We start from the raw sequence: 23,519 nt of genomic DNA, 5'->3' as shown, positions 1-23,519 counted from the left end.
GCAGTTCCTAGGTCACCTTTGGAATCTACTTTTTCAAGAGGCCCTAGAAATGTTTATTACCACATACGTACCTTAGGATACGCCTTATAGAGGTTTTCCAGATTCACGGTGTGTATAGCAAGGTTGGCAGCATTAGAGTAAACGATTAGTAATAGTAAACGCCATAAAAAAAATTACAGAAGTCATTATATTTGCTAAAATATGAAGTCGCACATGTTACGGCAGTTTTAAGTACACATGTACACATCTACATATGTATGTACATTAGTACACATGTCGTAAGAAAACACTGAGCATGCGCAGCTAACCCCTGACGGTGAACATTTTTTCACAGCTAACCCAAGTGGAGCCACAGCTTCGCCTGCTATAATATATCACTTTTAACTATTTATTCAACTTTGGCGGCTTCCTCGGTAATAGGCACCGAAAAGAAACTACGTACATTCAAAAATACATAAATATAAATAACATGTTAACCCATGTACAACATTGTGGTCTCTTTAAATAATTTGTATTCTCTTCAAAAACGTCTGAACGATATGCAAACGAGTTTCCAAATGAGCTGGATGAAAGAGAACGCGCACCATGATTATCAAGTTCAGAGCGGCCGAGCACAAATGTAGATGCCACTTTTTCACACTTGGCTCCATGCCCATGTATATTGAGTACACTGTCAGTGAATTGCGATGGACAGTGCATTATTTAACAGGAATATTACTTTATTATTTAATTTTACTATGAAATAAAACTGGGAACGCTTTGTTCTAATTTTAAAATTCCTTATTTTCTTAAAAATCTATGTCGTTCCACTGAAAGTAGTCCCCTATTGGGGCCAACACTTGTCCTAACCCTTTTACCAATCCTTGAAACAGTTGTTAAAATCAATTTCAATAACCTTATATACGCGCGATTCACGTTTAATGTTTTCAATTGACTCAAAACGGTTTCCCAGGAGTGGTCGTTTGAGATTGCTGAACAGCCAGAAATCACAAGGAGCTAAATCAGGCGAATACGGTGGTTGTGAAATGATCTTGGTTGACAGTTTGGCTGCTCGGAAAGAATTCGGAGTACACCACGTCTCGCCCTCGTGTTTTTTCGGCTTCGACTTACCTTTGCCATGATATTGTCGTCTGTTTCCGGGTCCTACGCATAGATTCAAGACTCATCGCCAGTAATAAGACGTTTCATGACATGCTGATAGTCGCATAGCATTGTTTCACAGACGTTAACGCGACCTTGTTTTTCGAAAAAAATTAGTATTCCTGCTGTCACTCTTCTTTTGCAGGAATACTTGTTTCCGACAAACAATTATCACCAAAAGCCAATTCCAACATACTGTATGTTTCAGAACCAGAAATTTGAGTCCGCATACACAATTTAGTTGCTTAGAACTTCTTTGTTGAATTATATCACTCATCGTAAAAATCGCCTTATGTATTTTATGTACTTCAGAGTTCAAATGGTTACCTTTCACTTTCCGAACTAAGCTGAGCTGTCCTCTTCATACTTCTGTTATGGGAGCCGGTGGGCATTAGTGATGATACACAAAAACAGTGCAAGGAAGTACGCATGCAAAAGACGCTGGACGCTGTATACCTCCATTCGGCCTTATTTAGAATTAGAGCTAGAAAAATCAAAAGTAGATATCAAATCTCTCTTAAAGTTCGCAAAAAGCGTTGACGTCCTGTACGACGGATACTTCAATTCAAATTAAACTGAACCTCCATCTGACATTACCAAGGACTATTAGGTCCATATATGACATGACAGCCGGCCATTATAACCTAACCTAACCTTATTCTGCACCGAAATTATTCAAATTTGAGAAAATTTTAGTGATTTTAGATGTTCAGTTGAATAATTCAGTACTTACTTTGCTTACTATGGCACATACTGCCTTTCAATTGAAGTTGCCTTCGTGACTTTCTTAGCACGGTTGCAAGAGCACAAACCGACATAAGAGCAGTAAAGTCACTGCACTTTACAGACTCTGAGAGATGTGAAGCAAATTATTAACTCACACTGAAGTTGACAATAATTGAAACAACAGCCACATTAAATAAACTGAAAATGAGCGTATAACTGCCATTCGAGAGAGCGCCAAAGATACGGAAAATATACTAAAAGAGAATGAGAGCAAATATGACTTTTTTGACGGTGCAATGTCATTGCCAGTGTAAGCCAGGTTTGAAGAGTTACTAAAGTTGAACAACAATAACAACAACAGTAATACCGGCAGTAAAAACGTACAACTCATTTTACTGTTACTGCAGAAGAGGCCACTTCAAATGCCGTACAACTGTTTGGTATTCTTAGCGCGATTTCTGCTTTGGCAGTGCAAACTTTGACGGCACATTATGCATAGAAGTTGGCGGCGGTCTGCCGCCGGTCGGAGGTAGCAATATTGGTCTACTTATACTCGTACAATGCGCATGTGTGACTAGACGATGGTGTTAAAGTGCCACAACGCCGTCGATGAGCCGCAAAGTAAACGCTACTTTTCAATAAACCACTTTAACAACAAGCTCAACAATAATAGCAACAATGGTCGACAGCAACAAAAGCGAGCACTGCAAAGCAAGTGGCTTTCTCAGGGCGATTACGTTTAACTCACTTCAATTGGATGCAATTCAATTTGAATTACAAGCAAATAGAAGTGAGTACAAAAAAGTGTGTGCGCGCGCATGTATTTGTATGTCACACATGTTCATGTGTAAAACAACCGCTGTCATGCCAGTGCTTGCGTGAGTGTGCGTTTGACTGCGTTTACTGTCACAGCGTCGGTTGTACGCCGGGAATAAAACTCGATCCACAAACGCCTCCTAGTCACAGTTTACCGGTTGCCGTCCGACTGATCGATTGATCGCAAACACGAGAGAAATTAAATAACAACATTAGTAACTGTATACAGTGAAGTAGCGGTAGATTACTAAGGATCAACAGCAGAAACGGTGTTGTGTTGTGTGCCTTTGCGTCGAATTCGAAACGAAAACGCAAAATTTGTGCAAATGTTCAAGTTTGTGTGTTTGTTCGCCCTGGTGGCCACCAGTGCCGCCTCCAGCGCCAATCAAGTCTCCGAGACAGACAGCCTCCTGACCAATGCCCTTAAAATGGTCAAGGAGTGCGGTGATCGTTCAATGGTTTTGTGCATGAAGGTAAGAGGAAAGCTTGCAGTATAAAAAATGAGTGTTGTTTAAAAGAGACTATCAGTGACAAAGTATGCACTTATATGCAACAGAAGCAATTATAACTACATTTGCATATAAATGTGAGAAATTTTTTAAGAATGTGCTAGTGATAAAAAAGCTTAATTAAATCGTATCATCTTCTACTATCAAGACAACCAAATGTGAAACATAAAACTTAGAATCAAGAGGGACCAGATTTTGCCAAAACCAAAATATTTTTAAATAATATTTTCTCCGATATTTTTAAAATTACATCCACCGTAATATATATAATATAAAATATATTTTTATTATTTAGTTAAAAAACAATTTGAAACAAAATTATTACAGAGCATGTGGTATCTAACACCAATTAAAATTTATAAGTAAAAGTGGTGTTTTCCTTTAAGATCCGGAACTAAAGTTTCTGTAAACAATCACAACCTCTGTAACTCTTTCCTGAACTCAACAATGTTCTTTGAACATTTGAAATTACTTCATAAATTATATGCTTACCATACCTACAAAATGTTTAAAAATTTATACGAACTGTTATGTTGTTCGTCCAAAACTTTAAAAAACATACCACTTTCAAATGATCACTTTGTCTCTTATGCAGGAACGCGCGTTACACTACTTCGACACGGAGAATGGAGACGTCAAATTGACTGAAGGAATTTCGTTGATAAAAACCGATGACATCCCGGTGGGGCGTTCTTTAAGCGATGCTACCTTGCCCGAAGAACCCGAAGCGCGTGAGAACGAGGTCGATGCTTTGCTGGTGGAGCGTGTGGCGCGATTTTTCGGCACACACACACTGCAATTCAAAGTGCCCAAAGATTCTATTCAGGATATGCAACGTGCACTCGAAGAATGTAAGTGTACACACAAATTTGCGAACCGAACTATGTAAATAGATAATATACACTTACCCATAAAATGGGGTTTTGGGATAGAGAGCACACAAAGTATGAAATCAAGCTCCCACAATCGTCAAGCTGTTATCACTATGTAAAGCAGATGGCGTGCGTTTCTCCGCACACGGATGCAATTTACACTGATGAGTGTTATGCATCGCATGGCCTAAGCTCGTAGCAATGGTTGAAAAAATCATGTTTTCACTGCAAAACATCGCCAATATGTATGTAGAAGACAGTTGCTGCCAACATGTGTGGGTCAGTGAGGCATGGGTGTGCGTTAGCGAGTTTTGAGGTCGTCAAACTGGAGTCGTTAAACTAGCGACTTTGTTTTGGTCTTGAAAGTGCAACGGTGCTTTGCTATATGAGGTCGTGATTCGTGGTTGTACATCGGCGCATCGCCTTGTATTCTATAATTGTGTAAATTCCCAGTACCCAGCTGTCTTTTATGATTTTAGCGATAGCAGAATACACATGGCTGTTCGATTATTTCGAGAAAAAATAAACGTTGAACGTATTTTCAAGGTCACTGCTTCATTTGATCTAGTTCAGGCTTGAGGAACAAAGACGTAAAATCTCATATTTTTAAGCTTCAGCCTGCGAATGAAGGTTTAATCGCGTCAAATCAAATTTGCAACCGTTAAAGTTTGGCATTGCTTATATAGAATATATGTAGTAATTCACGTGTGCATACATATTTACAAACATGAGTTGAATACGAATTACGTTCCATCCGTAACACGCCGTTTTTTTACTATCTTTACCAATTCATGAGTTTAATTGTAATAAGAGGGCTAACAGAAGAAGTATTAACCCGTGGATGAAAATTTATGATAATAATTTAAATATTTTAATTTTTGATTTATTTTCTGCCGTTTTTTATTATTTAATAATTCTAATTTTTCCAAAGTTGCTCAAAAGTCTAAAATTCTCGGAAAAGGTTTCCGTTATTCATTTAAGTTGTGTTACCATGTAGACTTTAAAATACAATAAAACGCCAAACATATTTGAAGCGACAGGTTAGAAAAGAACACAGATGAACACATCCTTCAAACTCCTTTAGCGAAAGAAAAAAAAGTAAATTATATTGAAGACAACTTAGGAACGTATCTCTAGAAGTCATTCATTAAGGAGATAACAATAATAACAGCTTGTACAAGACGTGTATAAACCTGATACCGAAAATTTTTTCGGAGACCAATTTAATCCTTGCACGCTGTATATTAGGTTGTCAAAAAAGTCTTGCGGTATTTTCGCTAGTTCGCTGAGAGCGCGTAATTCTAGCTTTATTCGTCGCATCGGGTCATGCTATACCTTTTTGGAAAGCTCATTTCACGCGCTAACACGTCTTTGATTGGTTGTCGTTTCTTTTAAGTCGTTCGTGAGTTATAGCGTCGCAAACAGGGAGCAAAATAAAGAGAAAATACGGCATATTTTACAGTACTACTACGATAAAGGCAAAAATGCATCTCAAGCCGCCAATAAAATTTGTGCAGTTTATGGACCCGATACAGTTTCCATTTCCACCGCACAACGATGAAAATTGCGATAAAATCGCTAAATTGGTCGAAAGAGACCGACATAGTAGCAGCCGTAGCATTGGTCAAGAGCTGGGCATGAGTCATCAAAAAAAATTTTATAATCAATTGAAAATTCAATAAAAATACCTAATACGAGTATCAATTACCGCTTTTATGAGTCCGACGGCTTCGTTGCCACTGTTGTTGCAGCACGTTATTGTTTACCTACTTAAGCAATATTTATATTTAGGCGCGCGTTAAAGTTGCAGTTACCTCGACATATTAGCTACTACATAAGCGTGTGGAATAAATGAATATATGTGAGCATGGAAAGATAAGGCGGGCGCATATCCACTGGAGAATAGTCTGCACGCACTACGCATACAAACGAGTTAAACTTACACGTATTTGTGGGGGGGTATGTGTGTGCGTGCGTGGGTATGCGAAAAAGGAAAAGTAATATATCTAGGCAACTGAACAACTGTAAATAGAGAAATTCAATGCTTGTCAAATGTGCATGCTGAATGGACAAGGGGTTACGGGTTGTGCGTTAATTAACGAACAAGGAAAGTAGCTGTTGTGCGCATAGATGTCGAGACTGCATACAAAACAGCCTTGGAGAAATCATATGGGGCAATGGCCAACCAAGTAAATACATAACAAATACAAATGAACACCTCCATGAGGTTCGAGACATAGACAAGCAGCGCCAATATGGAATGCTTAGTGTAGTGTGCTGTTGTTAAAACAAAAAATTAGAAACAAAATGAAATTAGAAGAAGGAACATCGATTCCACACTTCTATAGCAGGCAGTCAAATGTGCAGTTTAATTGAATTCGTTGTCGTCAATGACTCCAAGTGTGTCAGCAACTGTTGCCTCGAGTTTAAAGTAGGCTGCCACTGCTGCTAGCGTCAATTACGTTGCACGCAGAAATATGTAGTTTAGCCAACATTTGGAACTGGTCTTCTACCGCGAATTTTCTGCTTTGGGAAAACTGACGCAGCTGCATGCGATATCTAGGCTCCTTCGATTTCGACTAAACACTAGCCACCGATTGGAAATATTTGATTTGTTCCATTTTTTTCATGTCATTATTAATATTATTATTTTTTCTTAAAAACCAATAATGTTGATTTTATTTCCCTCTTCCACATACATATGTACATTTCCCCGTTCTAATGTTCTATCTTGACTGGTCCCTGACCCCTGGAACTTTAAGCCTCGTTAATAAATTTTCTCCCATGAATATATTCACTAAAACTGAAAGAGAAGAGTTTATTTATTTTTTAAATATGTGTGTAATAATAATAATTTCGATTTCGAAAAGTTTAAATTATTTAATGTTAGGTTGGATGGCTGACGCAGAGATCGCACTTGCTCTAATAAATAAATTATTCATTATACTAGAATTCCCTTCGATATTATAAGACAGGAAAAACCACTACAAGGTTGGCTTTACTGAGGACAATGAGCTCACCGAATCGCTTCCGATTGATCTTTGATCTGTTGACAGCGCATGGACCGATCGTAGCCTAACGCTAATCACCGAAGCGTTCCCAATATTTTCTATAGCGGGCCTAGGGTGCTTTTCCTTAGGTGGACAGAGAGAAAGCCGTCAGAGTTTGGTTTCACGGTTCAAAGGATCCGGTATAAAGTCAAATCCTTTAGGATTTCCGAATGTATGTGTATATGTTCATGTAGAAACTGAAATTTTCTGAATCTGCTAAGAAATTTTGCGGACATGCACCTTCAAACATGCTGATGAGCGTCGCTCATTGGACGATTTTATACTTCCATGCAATTGTGGTCCTTTCTAGGAGCCTCCACCACACAAAGATCCCATAGAACATTGTGGTTACGGTCAGATAACTACTTTTGAGGAGAGATCCCAATTATAAAATTTAAAGTTTAACTTACATTAAAATATTATTATTGCAAACAAATATTTTATACTAGAAACAATTTATGGACCATAAGAAAATTTTGAGTTACAAAATTAGTAAAATTTTAATTATTACTTTATAAAACTTTCAGGGATTTAACAACAATTAACGGATCTTAACGAGAAACATACGTACGTTCATATAACCGCTTTCAACAGCCGCAAATGAATAAGACTCACAGAGTTAATTTTCCGTTAAGTGATGACCAATAGACGTAGTAAATTCTTTTTTTTTAGGGATTTTCACACCCTAATCTCTTTCGGTTTCTACCCAACATCAGTACCAAATATTGCCCGTCTTTCTCATTTTTTTAAGGAACTTGATTTCATTTTTTCTATATGTCAGCTGAGTTGGGGAGCTGATTACAGGATATATCTTAGTAGAGTAAAGTAGAATAGCCGGACTAGATCAGCTACTTACTATCTGACAAAATGCTAGTCCCTTCCAACAGTTAAGAATACCCCTCTCTTCAATAAGATATTGATAACAACTATCAACTTTGCAACAGCACTTGCAACAGTCCCTGCAATTTTTGCCTTCAGCTCACACTTAGCGCTCGTCTTCAATACACAATTTTCTAACTAGATAATCGTCGTCCATACATGTATGTATGTATTTATAATTTTATATATAGATACGTATATTTAAGTATATATATATAGGTATGTATGTGTAAATAAACATGTGTATTTATATTTTCCTGTTCATTGCCTTTGCTGTTGGTAAACTTTGGAAAGCTGTTTTCTCCTGCAGCTAAAGGCAGCACGTTGTCTGGTTATATTTATGGAAAATGTTGTTGCCACTGCTTCTGTGGCCATTTAACTGATTTCTTTTCATTCTCAGGAAAGTTGTGGCAGTATTTGTTTTTGTAATTGAGGTTTCTTTTAATTTCTTGTTTGTAATTTATTGCCAACAATTTCGAATGACTTTTCTAAACCACTTTATGGAAAGCTTGTTGATCCTGTCGTGGCTGCTGCACAGATGTGCACACATGTATGTTTATGCATGTGTGTATGTTTCTAACGCACACTCGATTGTCTATTCACACCAGCGAGCTGTGCATACTACTACGAATGGAAGCAAAGTGCATTTGAACATTTGCAGATTAGCCTTACACACACACTTATAGCATATTCGTATATCATATGTGCAACACATGAAGACAGCTAAAGTAAGTTGTTTGCGGAAATTTGCGCCAAAGTTCTTAAGTTCGTCCATTGAATTGCTGTCATCTTCCGACAAGTTAAAAGCACCAACAACAACTGCACTGACAAGAGTTGTTGAGCAACATTTTAAATACTAAATTTATTAGCTACAGTAACTACAAGTTTGTCCTTGCTTCTTTGTTGTTGTTTGTTTCAGTGAAAATTTACTTTAAAACTTGCTTAGAAAATGTGTTGGATTCCACTCAATATAAACTATTTGCAAAGAAATAGAATTCTTAAGCAGCATTTGTATTAAATAAAATCAATAAAATGAAATTAAAGTGATATTCATTTAATACAATAACACACACACACTTACACTTTAAAAGAACTTTCACTGACAATACATTACTCACTCTCTCTCTCTCTTCTGTCTTTAATTTAGCGCGCGGCAAGAAGAAGGAAAAGAAGAAGTACCTCCTGCCTCTGTTGATGCTCTTCAAATTGAAGATGGCCGCACTCCTGCCACTCGCCATCGGTTTCCTAGCTCTGATCTCCTTCAAAGCGCTCGTCATCGGCAAGATCGCATTGCTATTGAGCGGCATCATTGGCCTGAAGAAGCTGCTTGAATCGAAAAAAGAGAACTACGAAGTCGTGGCACACCCACACTACTCGCACGAAGAACACGGCTACGCACGCTCAATGAACGAAGCGCAAAAGCTGGCCTACTCAGCGTATCCGCAATAGGAGGCGAAGAGAAACGTGGCTAAATGGGAGTGCAATATGTATATCCTGAAAAACAAAAAACTAATATAATTTTCTAATTTATTTATTTATTTAATTTATAACAATAATTGAGTTTAATCTAGAGCAATTTTTTTGTTTTAAAGAACCAATAATGAACGCCATGCATTTTTGTACTTTAATCGGGCAGAGCGGGGTATACAAATTTTTAAATGAAGAAATATTAAAAATTAGTGAAAATTGTAGTGCGAATACAAAGTTGGGTTAGTGTGGCAAGCTAAGTGGAAAGTATCTAGTTGTGGAAAGCGGAAATTATTGTAAAATTAAATCACGAAAACATTGTTAAACTCCATCATTAGCAGGGTGGTGCCATCAAAGAGCTCTTTTTGCAATTAACTAATACTAATTAACTCATAGTCAAATAAAATATTTATTATATATTTGAACAAACACACACACATAAGGATTACGTTCCCGAAGTGTTCGCGTCGGTTTCTTTTTACGCCAGCTTTGCTGCCCGCCTACTCGCCTGCTCGCCTACCATGTAGTCCAATTATGAGTTCGCTTAAGTGTTTAAACTAAAATTTATCTACACCCAACTTAGTAGTATATATATTATTACAACTGTATTAACTTTATTGTACTGGTTATTTACTTATATACACCGCTTATTGTGTTCTGTTAGACTAATACTAACTGCAACTACTCAACCGAGTACTTTAACTTTTGTATTAACAGTTTAATAAAGCTTCGCCTACTCTATTTTTTACTTAAATTAAAGACTGGTCCTACGGTTCCACACGCATGCTGACTTAATGTCTTAACGTATGCTGGAACTGAGGACACTTAAGCTATGACTAACGCACTTAACGCTTAATCAGATTACTTCACCAAAAAACAATTTACAAGCTGTATGAGAAAGTTATCAAACTTCTAAAAGCTACTCGTTCTTCATTACAACGCTTTTAGGCACGCTTACATATTCTGCACAAACATATACATATATGTTCACAGTACGCAAAAACTATCAACTTACTAAATCATGGAGAAGAAACCATCTATATTTCCTATAAGGCTTACAATCTTTAAATATCTGCGCAAAGTACAAAACTAACAAAAACACTAATTTTATTGCGCTCCATTTGCAACGCATTTAACTCAATTCCCCCATATTTACTCAATTCAATTACCCATAAAGAGAGAAATGCATTTGCAACTAATCGAAATTGAAAAACTGACTAATAATTGTAATCACATAACGGTTTCACCTCCAGTATCTCAGTGTCCTGTATTGCCCTTCGGCATTCGGCATTCGGTACAGCCAAAAAAGGAAAATTTGCATTTAAAATATTGAATATTTTATCAAATAAGGACCCTTAGAGAAGACGTGGCATAAATTTATTTTTCGTGTTTCAGTTTTTAAGATTATAAACAGAATGAAAATAAATGTTCGAAAAAAATATAAAGCTGGTTCATAATGTTTAATGGTGGGTTTATTATATTACTCCTTTATAAATAATTTGTGTCATCTGCGTGGTGAATTCGCTCACTGGTACCTAAAATTCGATCAGTTTTCTTTTTCTTAACGTGTCATGTCGTAGCATTTCTAAGGAAGCATCCTCAAGGCCCCAACTGGACTGCACTGTATTTTAAGGCGGGCTATATATTTGTAAAGAGGTGGTCTGACCATTATGGAGAAACTGGAAACGTAGATGACATGCCAGAAAGAGGGAGGAAACAAGTGACATCTAAAAGTGAGTACAAACATACTATCTACATCGATGTAGACTTCATAACGTCCCGAAGGAAGGAAGAAGTAAGGACGTGGTATAAACCATAAAGTATATACATAAATGACCATCGTGACAAGCTAACTCGGTTTAGACAAGTTCGTCTATCTGTTTACCTGATTATACGTGAAATCTTGCGCACGTCCTTTCCTCCCCAAAAAGCTCCTACTTTTACGAAACAAGATATACATAGTTTCTACATAAAGTGATTGTTTAAAATCGAGTCCTTTTATAGAAACCTTTTTTATTTGACGATATTTTGCATTGATTACTATCCAAGGAAACACTACAATTTTCGATCCAAAGAATCAGATCGATACACTTTGCGGTGTTCCTTTTCTCGTTCCAATGTTCTCAAAAACACTCTCTTAAAGCTGCCACCAACTTTTTCATGATTTGCGGAAATATATATTATACCCGCATATAAGTAAATACTTGTTTCGTGCAAAAGCAGTTCTAACGAATACAATTTAGTTAGGTTCTTACTCTTTTTAATGCGAACCTGCTGGTTACAATAGACCACAGCTAACGTGATAGGAACTGAATTATATTGAAAGGGCTACCCCGGTATATTTCGCTATGCAGAGCAGTTATTTATATAACTTCGTAAAGTAAGTGTTGATAGGGACCTTCTTTTTGCATATGTCGTCAACTAGTAATAAAACAAATATTATTTATATTAAAATTAAGAAACTTTACTTCTCATGCAGGGAGGTAAGCAAAGAAACGCTTTTAACTTACACCATAATCGGTTTTTTATCTGTCTTGAATTAGTATAAGGCTAGTACAATGTATTTTTTCAAAACTACATAGTCAGTAGTAACTGTTTTTTACTACAGGGTGCATACAAACTGTACCGTTACAAATATGTATGTATATATGTTATATATTTACATTTCTTTTTGTATTTAGATATTTTTCTTTCTCGCTCTTCATTTTTGTAATCAAGTCATGCAACGCTTGGTGCACTGAGCACAGTGGCAGCAACAAATGCAATCGAGAATTGTTTAGATTTGCCTGCAACAAAGTGGAGTGTGAGCACTCACCTGTGGCGGCGGCACGCAAAAGCATACATAGCCATGCGCATAGTCCATAGTATTCCAAAGCAAGCAAATATAAAGTATGTACATACATACTAAGTATTTGCTACACGGTCTGCAAATAATTAAAATGAAATGTATCAAATTCTATTGTAAATGCAACAAAATCGGATATCTCCTTGGAAAATAGAAAGTAAATTTGACCGCGTGTGTGTATATATTCGTGGCCGTGTAAATATGGAAACGTGAATGTGGAATGTACATAAATTAGCCAGGTTTTATTTGCTCATACATATAAACTTGATCATATAACTGCCACATTTAATGCATAAGGAATTTGTACATTTTCCAATGATGAAGAAGTAGTACTGAATTCCGAATTAAACTTGCAAAAATAGGTTAGTAATGCCTTAGTTGTAATTTGGCATTTTCAATATTTTTATTAAGATTCCTGTGAAATGGAGTATCACTAAAAATCCTTGATTGTTATATGACTACTGAGTGAATCATGTGCGGTCCTCAGTCAACTTCAAACTTTTAAGTATAACCCTTGTTTGTATCACATAAAACTAACCGAAAAAGATTTAGAGTTATATATGTATATGGTATATATTTATATAAATGATCAGCATGATAAAACGGGTTAAATTCCAAAGACTGGCAGTACAAGATAACTTAAGCGAAGATTAAAATATTTGGATGTTGGGATATATGTATAATCATAGATATAATTAATAAACCACAGACTAATAAAATGCTCCGAAGGTTTCATTAAGGTATCTCACATACAATCACCAATAATTTGAAGAAGACTTGGCCGGATGTTCGAAAATCATGAAATTAATTATATGGGGGACAGATCAAGTTTTCGCCCAATTTTGTCCATTTTAGGCACAAAGATAAAATGTAATGAGTAAAACACGTTCTCTAAAACATTATCAGAAATGGATACTCTATGAATTTTAATTATATACCTCTCACATTGAACAATGTATTCGGTCTAGTCAAATTTAGGTACTGTGGTCCACATAATCGTTACTTTGGGCGTGAACAATTTTGATTCTATTTGAATAGTTAGGGGTCATAAGATAACATACTTAAAAGGCACAGTTTGTGCAAAGTTTTGTTTGACTATAGTATACAAGTTGCTACTTGATTTGTATACTAAAAAGTGATAGAATCAGAAGGAATTTAAAATTGGTTGGGAAATATGCGTGGCCGATTTCATCCCTTTTTCGTAATTTAGTTGAAATCGGTCGAGCGGGTAACGAGATATGTGATTTCACCTAAAAGTGAGCAGTGCTACGCTCATTGCCCAGTTTTGACTTCGGATGTAAAATTCAGTTCAAATTTCACCAAGATATCTGAATTTTTACTCAAATTACAAATTAACGGACGGACGAACAGACAGACAGTCATCCTGATTTCAACCCGTCTCATCATTTTGATTATTAGGTCATACGTACAACCGTTAGGTGAACAAAACTATTATACTCTGTATGTACCATGTTAGAAGAGTAGTATATTCTTTTTAACGACTTTTTTCATACCAGTTGGCGATATTCTCTGTAGTTTTATATTCTACAAGAGGCTTTTTGCCGGATTTTTGTCAAAATAGTACTAGTTTTTCTCTTGCTTATAATCTCAATAATAGTCTAGATAATTTATAATCTCGATTGAAACTTTAACTACATTCCGTTCCTGAACCGACTTTCGCAAAATTGGAAGTAATATAATGATTTTCAGACTAATTCAGTCAGGTAACTATGGCTGCAAACTGCAATTCGTACTAACCAATTTAGCGTTTCACTCCTGTGTAAGCGCGTAAAATTGTTAACTATAAGGAATGTGTCCATCGAATAATCTGGATGCATTTGATAAGCATGTGTCCATGACCGCCTTCTCGTTTGTGAAGCAGCTGCACCAAGTCTAATTAAAGGACGACGCCAACATATAATACAAATGCTGGTATTTCTCACATGTTACTGGCAAATACTATGCATATGCATGTATGCATGAATATTAATGTCCGTACGTGAAGGCGTTTGCAATGAACTGACGTTGCTATTGAACGCTCAAGTGCAGGCTCTAGCGTTGTCTATTAAGGTGAAAGTTTGTGTGTCAATGCGCTTTTGCACATACTGCTATCGAATGTGAGTTCAGAGTTTAAATTAGGCGTGGAAATTGGATTTTGACGCAAAATCGAAAGCGAATAAATTTGCCGCAAATTCATTTTCATTTATTTGAATATAGTATAATTTTATCATGCTCTATTTACCAACGTGCCATCTTGCTCTATTTGTGGCATTTGAAATTTTTAATCTACACTCAATCATAAGTTTACTATCGCTCTAGTAAACCAATTAACGTTTCGCTAGAAGCAGGCAATATTCTTTAGCTAACTTGCTCTTAACTTTAGCTCACGATGTTAAAAAAAAATTAGTAAACACTATCATTATCACACGAACTGTATGATGTGTTTTGGTCATATTGATGTAACCTCATCAAAAATAACAAAACTTTTTTCCAGTTAGATAAAGTCATTTTTAGCCACAAATTCATTTATGACCCTTAATGCGAGTCCCTAACAAAATATAATAGTGTGCCACGAAATTTGAAATAGCGAGAAGGAATGGGGAATATCTTATAAAATCGGACCACTATAGGAACAGCTGCCATACAAACTGAACGATCCTGTGGGGGATTAACATTTAAATCTGGGCGACACAATTTCACGACATTAATTGAAGAGTTGGCTTTCCTGGAGAATTAAAAAAAAAGTATAATTTTTACATAAAAGTTGTGTAACGTCTTTACGACTGATATTAGGTTGGGCTAGATAAGATCCCAGACATATGTATGATATACATTTTCCATACCAACGATTTAGATGAACGAAAGCATCATGTAAGTGATTGTTATTTTCTTGTTTGACGCAATAAAAGGCGTTGCAACCAAGTCCAAACACACTACCCAATACTCAAGCAACAGACGTAATACAAAATAAGTACGGAAGTCCTAAGTTCGGGTATACATAATTGAAAATTTCATACTCTTGAAGCTTGCAAGGATTAAAGCCAGTGAAGCTACATAAAAGCCTTGACAGAAAGCAGCGTTAATCCGGAGCCAACGAAAATGCAGCTAACTCTCTAAAATTTTGAGGTTTAAATGGGAGTTATTTTCAATAACTTAGAATTAATGCGGATTAATTCAGTTAATCCGGATTAACGCTGCCGTTTGTCAATGTTATAAGGCTAGCTAGTTGTATGCGGTCTAGGGCGAGTTTTCACTCAATTTTATTCATTCTAGGGACAAAAATGCACCGTTATGAGAAAAACAAGCTCTCCCAATTTTATTAAGATAACTCACAAATAAACACGACACTTAAAAAACACTATCAATGAAAAGATGAAGACAGCCTCGGATAAGTGACCCACATGCAAACGTATTAAGGATTTAATGGCATGCGCCTAAAATGTCCAGTCCCTTAATTTAGAAGGTGCCGCTGCCCGATTTATTGATGTCCTCGTTAGAGTAAATGCTGATATCACGAAAGCCCGAGAAAAGGGATGGCAGGGACAAGGACCGAGACGAGTAGGTCCTTTTGGCATTTGCTACAGTGGCCATATAACGAAGCGCGCATTCGGTGTTGGTTTCATGGGATTCACCTCAGTGGGTGATCGTCTAGCCACAATCCGCATCAAAACGAAGTTCTTCAACATATCGCTGATTTTCGCCGACGCTCCGACAGAAGAACAATGTTACCAAAAATGTCTTCTATGAGCGCTTGGAGGTCACTTATGAGAGCTGCGCTCACCACGATGTCAAAATCGTGCTCGGTGACATTGACGTCAGGGTGGGCAAACAAAGTATCTTCCAGTCTCCATGATGACACAAATCCAAATGGGTTGAGGCTGATCGACTTCACCAGAGCCCAAAATATGCTTATCTTTATTATCTGATTCCAGCATAGGAAAATTCATCAAGCTCAATGGATGTCTCCAAATCGAAAAGCCATAAACCAGTTCGATCATGTTGTGATAGACGGAAGACACGTATCCAGTATTTTACAAGTGCGTACGCTCCGATGTCATGACACTGACTCTGACCATTATCTTGTTGCAGCCAAGACACGCACCCTCCTCTGTGCAGCAAAAAAAGCTCGTCAAGAGACACAAGAAAGATTCGACGTCGAGAAGTTGCAATCACAACAAGTAACCAGACGATTTTCTATTTAACTTGCACTCGTACTCTCTGAGAGTACTCATCAGCAACTCGGTATGAGGGAACTGTGGAACACCATTTCAAGCTCCTTACGTACCAAAGAAAGTTTGAAGACCGGTGCATACCCGCAAAGGTGATCCAGTGATTGATGCTCAGAGCATACTGAAATTATAGAGGGAACACTTCTCCAGCCCCCTCAATGACATAGAAAACATAACTCAAGGAGGTAGCCAACCCAATTCCCCAATCGATGACTACGGAGCAGATGTTCCATTGTCCGACTAAGAAGGAGTTCGAATAGCAATTACCCGCCTAAAGAACAACAAATCGGCGAGGCCGATGGATTACCGGACGAGCTATTCAAATACCGGACGAAAGCATACCCGATTATTGGAATTTAAGTATGCTCTCCCCAACCAACAAAAACAGAAACCCCACAATTTGCGCCAACTACCATGGGATAAGCCTCCTCAACATCCTATATAAGGTTCGATAGAGCGTATTGTGTGAAAGATTAAATTTCACCGTCAACAAACTGATTGGACCTTGTCAGTTGGCTTTAGGCCTGGAAAATAAACAGCTGACCAGATATTCAAAATCTTCAATCTTGAAAAAGAACCGTGTAAAAACGATCGACACATACCACCGCTTCATCGATTTCAAAGCTGATTTTGACAGCACGAAAAGAATCCAGCCTTTAGCCTGTCTGAATTTGCTATACCTGCAAAACTAATAAGCTCCGTCAGGATCGGGAAGAACCTCTCCGAGCCGTTCGATAATAAACGACGTTTCAAACAAGGCGACTCCCTTTCGTACGACTCTTCAATATACCCTTGGAGAAAATAATTCGAGCTGTAGAACTAAATAGAAAAGGTAGAATAAGAGTGTACAACTGCTGACGAACGCCGATGACATCGATATCATTGTCCTCGGCCACCGTGCCGCTAGTTCTGTCGCTAGTCGTCAGATTTTGCCCATGTTCGCACTGTGACATCGAAATATGAGAAGAATGCCACGAACTAAATTTACTCAAAATCGGTAGGGCAAGTCCCGAAATATTTAATTTCAATGAGCGGTGCAACACCCGTCGTTCAATATAACATAGCGGTAGATATTTCGATAAGTTTAGTTATTGACTTATCGGGCTTTTACTAGATTTTAACCGTATCGTTATATGGGGAGTGACCGGTGTTATCTTCCGATTTCATCCATTTTCACACTGTCGATAGAAGTTCTCATAATATTTTCATTCGGCGAATTTTGTTGTTGTAGCTTGAGTTGTTTAGAAGGCATGAACATTAAACTCATTAAGCGGCGGGGCCACTGAAGGTTACCGTGACCCAAATAACAGTTCTATGTTCATGTATATATTCCAAATTTTAATTTAGTGCTTAGTTATTGCGCTTTATAGTTACAGTGGTCCTATAACGCCCAATCTATGAACTCATCCTCCGGTTTTTTTTTTTTTGTAAAAAGTATATACACACAAGTATATAAATCTAAATCTATCAAACTTAGTTTTACTACAATGATCAAATTGAAAGATGAGTTTTTCTATCATCTATGCTAAACCGAAATCAATCGGAGAAGGCTTTGATCTGATCACTACGAAGGATTTTGCCAAGTGCTATGATGACTGGAAAATTTGTATTCATAAGTGTACTGCAGCGGGAGGGGATTCCTTTGAAGGAGATGAAATGGGCAAAATTCTCCTTTCAATTTGATGACAGTAGTAAGTGGATGGAGTCATGTGTAGAAGTGCAAGTGAGGAAAGTTCTCTGATCGCCATTCACTTGGGGGCGGCCACAAACGATCCTTTTACGTATGACTCAAGCAGCTCACGATTTCCGACCTTTGACCAAGTATCCTCTAGGTAGCCTAAAAACATCCGTTTGAAGGCGAGCTAAAGTGAGATGGCGAAATACCCCCTACATAGGACATCGCGCTGGGCGATGTCAAAATCGTGCTTGGTGACATTAGCGCCAAGGTGGACAAAGAAGGTATCTTTGGCACTACGGAAAATTCAGCCTCCACGAGGAAACATCCCCAAATGGGTTGAGACTGATCGACTTCGCCGGGGCCCGAAATATTGTTATCTCTAGTACTAGATTCCAGCATAAGAAGGTACATCATGCTCCGGATCGAAAAACCACAAACCAGATCGATCAAGTTGTGATAGACATAAGATACGTCTCCAGTGCTTTATATGTTCGTGCGGTCATCTGTGCAGCAAACGACGTATGCCATCAAACACAAGGAACGTTCGACGTCGAGAACCTGCAATCACCTCAGACAGACGAACGATTTTCTACTCGGCTTGCACTCTTGCTCTCTGAGAGTACTCGTCAACAACTCGGTATAAGGGAACTGTGGGACGGCTTTTCAAACTCCTTACGTACAGCTGCAACCGAAACTATTGGGTTTCGGAAAGTGCAAAAGAACAGCTGGTACGACGAGGATTGCCATGTCGCAGCGGAGAGAAAACAGACTGCCTACCTCGCAACGTTACGGCCGACCATAATACGTGCGAGATGGGATATATCCCGGGAGTTGAAGAGGGAAGCGAGACGCATTTGCAGACAAAAGTACGAAGAGCTTCATAAGCTGGCCGAACCCGATTCCCCAATTGATGACGATGGAGCAGACGTTCTATTGCCCGACCATGAAGAAGCTCGAATAGCAATTACCCGCCTGAAGATCAACAAAGCGGCGGGGCCGATGAATTGCCGGCCGAGCTATTCAAACACGGCRGCGAAGAACTGATAAGCATGCTTCAGTTTCTTTGCAATCTATGGTCGGACGAAAGCATACGCAACGATTGGAATTTAAGTGTGCCATACTGAATTTTTAAAAAAGGGGACCCCAAAATCTGCGCCAACTACCATGGGACTAGCCTCCCCAACATCACATATAAGGTTCTATCGATCGTATTGTGTGAAAAATTAAAGCCCACCGTCAACCAAATGATTGGACCCTATCAGTGTGGATTCAACCCTCGAAAATCAACAACCGACCAGATATTTACCATGCGTCAAATCTTGGAAAAGACCCGTGAAAGGAGAATCGACACACACCACCTCTTCGTCGATTTCAAAGCTACTTTCGACAGCACAAAAAGGAGCTGCCTTTATGCCGCGATGTCTGAATTTGGTATCCCCGCAAAACTAATACGGCTATGTAAACTGACGTTGAGCAAAACCAAAAGCTCAGTCAGAATCGGCAAGTACCTCTCCGAGCCGTTCGATACCAAACGAGATTTCAGACAAGGCGACTCCCTATCGTGCGACTTCTTCAATCTGCTTTTGGAGGAAATAATTCGAGCTACAGACCTATTTAGAAAAGGTACCGTCTTCTTCAAGAGTGTACATCTGCTGGCGTATGCCGATGATATTGATATCATCGGACTCAACATCCGCGTCGTTAGTTCTGCTTTCTCCAGACTGGACAAGGAAGCAAAAGAAATAGGTCTGGCAGTGAACGAGGGCAAGACGAAATATCTCCTGTCATCAAAGAAACAGTCGTCGCACACGCTACTTGGCTCTCACGTCACTGTTGACAGTCATAACTTTGAAGTCGTAGATAATTTCCACCAACCACCAACAATGTCAGCCTGGAAATCCAACGCAGGATAATTCTTGCAACAGGTGCTACTTCGGACTGGATAGACAATGGAGAAGCAAAGTCCTCTCTCGACGAACAAAAACCAAACTCTATAAGTCACTCATAATTCCCGTCTTGCTATATGGTGCATATGCTTGGACGATGACAACAACTGATGAGTCGGCGTTGCGAGTTTTCGAGAGAAAAGTTCTGTACGAGATATACGACGACATTGACTTAGTTCAGCGAATTAAAAGACAGCGGCTACGCTGCCTAGGTCATGTTGTCTGGGGGAAGCAGAGAAAGAGGAAGAGCTCCACTCCTTGGAAGGACCAAGTGGAGAAGGACCTGGCTTCACTTGGAATATCTAATTGGAGCCACGTAGCGAAAAGAAGAAACGACTGGTGCGCTGTTGTTAACTCGGTTATAGCGGTATAAGCGGTGTCTACGTCAATTATAAAGAAGAAGCAGGGATACATACAACCGTTAGATGAACAAAACTATTATACTCTGCAGCAACAGATTGTAAGAGCTTAAAAAAGGCTATACCTAAAGATGGCACTGGATTTGTATAGTATAGGTCCACAAATACTGTAACTGATAAAGCGGAAAATCCTTAAAGAAAAACTGAATGATCTGAACTGTCTCATCATATACTCACCTTTATTTATTTTTCATTCACTAATTATTATTTATTACAATCAAAATTTGATATTTGGTAAAAAACTGGAACAGGCTTCTTTTGATAGAAATTTTTTTAGCGAAGAGTTATACTCTATGCAGAGGTACAGGTAAAAATCAATTTATGCTAGGTTCAGATCAAACTGTAGAAGCAAAACAACTTGTAATGTTGTTTCTGGCGGGTCATATTAGATGTGTGTGGTCTGGCGTTGTACCGGTGGAACACAATTTCTCTGCTATTGACTGAAATTGACAGCTTTGACGGTGCAATTGCCCACCGCGATTGATGATAATATATATGCGATTTAAAGGATTAACAGTAAGATAGCAGCTCATAGTAACTGATTTGTGACTAATCCCAACAAACACATATAAAAAGAGTTCTCACCGTCAATTCAGGTGTGGCCACCGTTTGCGCTACGGCAGATCAATGCGATTTAACTACGACTGTTTTCACTTCACTTTGTCGTGACAGGACCCACTTTTCATCACTGCTCTCCGATACATTCGAATCAGTTGAGATAACTCTGACTTTATTAACTAATAATTTCCAAAATTTTAAGTTTTAGGTTCGTTGAAGGTATTGGGGTCAAACCACGTCAAGTGGCCCATAAAAATTTCGCAAAATCACCAATTTTAAAAATAAGGAGTTCATTAGGATGGGGATAAATATTTCGTCAAAATTCAATTTTTAAAAGTTATTGAAGTTTGAAATTTTGAGCACGATAGAATTGTAAAATTATTTTTTCATAAACTACTGGAGATAAATCGATGAAATTTTGTTAAGTCAAAGAAAAATCTTCGTGATATATTATAGATATTTTTTTGACGATCCATTTGTTTAAATAATAATATTTTACATAATTTTTTGTTAATTAATTGAAATATTTCATGTGTTCTTCACGCTAAAAAAAACTGAAAAGTATTTGACACAACGCGGGAAATATTCACCTTTAATAATCTGCAAAAAAAATCTGTTCATTCATACCATTCCAAAGATATAGAATTTTGTGTCCTCCCAACATAAAACGTATGGCACATCCATCGTTGCGCAGTGCTCTCGTAAGCTCCCGACATCTGTTCCGCAAGAAATTAATAAGCTAACTGCTAAATTTCAAAATCTAAATACTATGATGAATGCAACTCTCTCCAGGAAACTCTTTACTGTGACTTTGGGTTTGTATGTTTATCTTTTAAAGTATGAAATTTCCTTCGTCGTTATAAAATTGATTATTTTAACAAAAAAATAATTGGATAATAACTTGTTTATGACCACGAACGTTCTGTATCATTCCCGTCAACGCATTGTGAAGGCCAGTAATGAAGAGATCCTTCACAGCGGTTTTACCTAAGTTGTGATAGCTCAAAATGAAAGTTATAGAAAAATTTAATTGGCAAAAAAATTATTTCAAACTTTCAAATGCTGGACATGCTACGTAACAACATGTTAGAGCATAGTAAAAAGGAGGCATATTCAAACATCCTTACTTATAATAAAAATAATTGCACCATTACTGTTAAGGAAGAGAAAAATATTACAAAAAAATCACAGGACAAAAAGTTTTTCAATTAATTAAAATTTTTTTCGGGCTTTACTGCAAACTTGTAAGAGTTGCAAATGCTTTTTGTGTTGTATAATTATGGATATAAGTTAAGATAACCAAGGCAAACACTGGTTAACGAACTTAAGTAACCAGGTCAAATATCTCGTTTTACCTAAGGGTTAAGACCCTATAAAAAATTATAAACCAATAATTATAAAATGATGCGCCGCCTGCGTGCGTGGCATTCGCTGATTAGCCAGCATCACAAAAGACAACAAAACGGCCTCTTAGTAACAGTCGGATGCTCCCGCCAAAACAGGCGTCCTACYAAAGCAACAACACACCTCACCATTTCGAGTCATTGCGCGAAGCAATCAATGCCTTAAACTACTCCTAACACAACTCCTAAGTTCGACTGGGCACGAGTAAAATAACAACAACGCAGAGAAGAGGCTGAGCTTAGGCTAAGAGTAATGAAACCAAATTGTAAAAATTTAATTAGTAATCAGCAATAAAGCGAGCAACATCGCCGTAAGTAAAAACTTGCATTCTAATTAATTGGCGCCCAACGTGGGACCTCTAAAGGACCTCCAGCAACTGGGTAATCCAAGAAAATAGAGGAGAACCCCGCATCCTGATGAAACGAAGATCCTGAAGAATATTAATAATTTTGGATATAATTAAAACTTGTTCTGCAAGTAATAGATCAAAATCATAAAAAAGTGAAAAAATTGTAAAGTGAAGTTATTTGTGCAGTGAAATATACACTTATTTAAAACCACATTCTACGTGGAATAAATTTGTGAAAAGACAATATTGCCCCCTTAAAAATTAATATTTCGATATAAAATAATAAAAAGAAAAACCTGTTTATTAAATTTGCACGTGGTGGAAGGCTGTTTTTAGTTGAAATTGTGTCATTTTTTTAAGTCTTTGCTTTATTTTCCAATCCAGTGAATCGTTTTTTTTTTCTTTGAATCGGCCGCTTTTTCCAACCGCAAAAAAAAAAAATATATATATTTTTACTAAAAACTACAATATTTCGCAAGTAATTTTGTTTGGAAATTAATAATTAAATATTTTTCATATGAAAAATCCATTTGCTTTAATATCAATATGAGTATAAGTAGGGAGCAGGTGCTTGAAATAGTAAATGTGGCTACTGAGCGCACTAGACAAGAATTTGCTGAGCAGATAAGCCA

The 23,519-nt window shown here is 37.6% G+C and overlaps 1 protein-coding gene across 1 annotated transcript; it reads left to right on the top strand.

The window, feature by feature from the left end:
• The first annotated feature begins 2,812 nt into the window (after window positions 1-2,812).
• Window positions 2,813-10,904, top strand: LOC108974049. The gene is made up of 3 exons (XM_018941644.1): window positions 2,813-3,155; window positions 3,787-4,042; window positions 9,140-10,904. Exons 1-3 carry the CDS (start codon window positions 3,009-3,011, stop codon window positions 9,439-9,441), a joined length of 705 nt encoding a protein of 234 aa, XP_018797189.1. The 5' UTR covers window positions 2,813-3,008; the 3' UTR covers window positions 9,442-10,904.
• The last annotated feature ends 12,615 nt before the right edge of the window (window positions 10,905-23,519 follow it).

The sequence above is a fragment of the Bactrocera latifrons genome, unplaced genomic scaffold (assembly GCF_001853355.1).
Source record: "Bactrocera latifrons isolate USDA-ARS-PBARC rearing strain unplaced genomic scaffold, ASM185335v1 scaffold_52, whole genome shotgun sequence".
In the NCBI taxonomy this organism is placed as follows: domain Eukaryota; kingdom Metazoa; phylum Arthropoda; class Insecta; order Diptera; family Tephritidae; genus Bactrocera; species Bactrocera latifrons.
The sequence above is the reverse complement of the archived record's forward strand: the minus strand, read 5'-3'. Positions and strand labels throughout refer to the sequence as shown.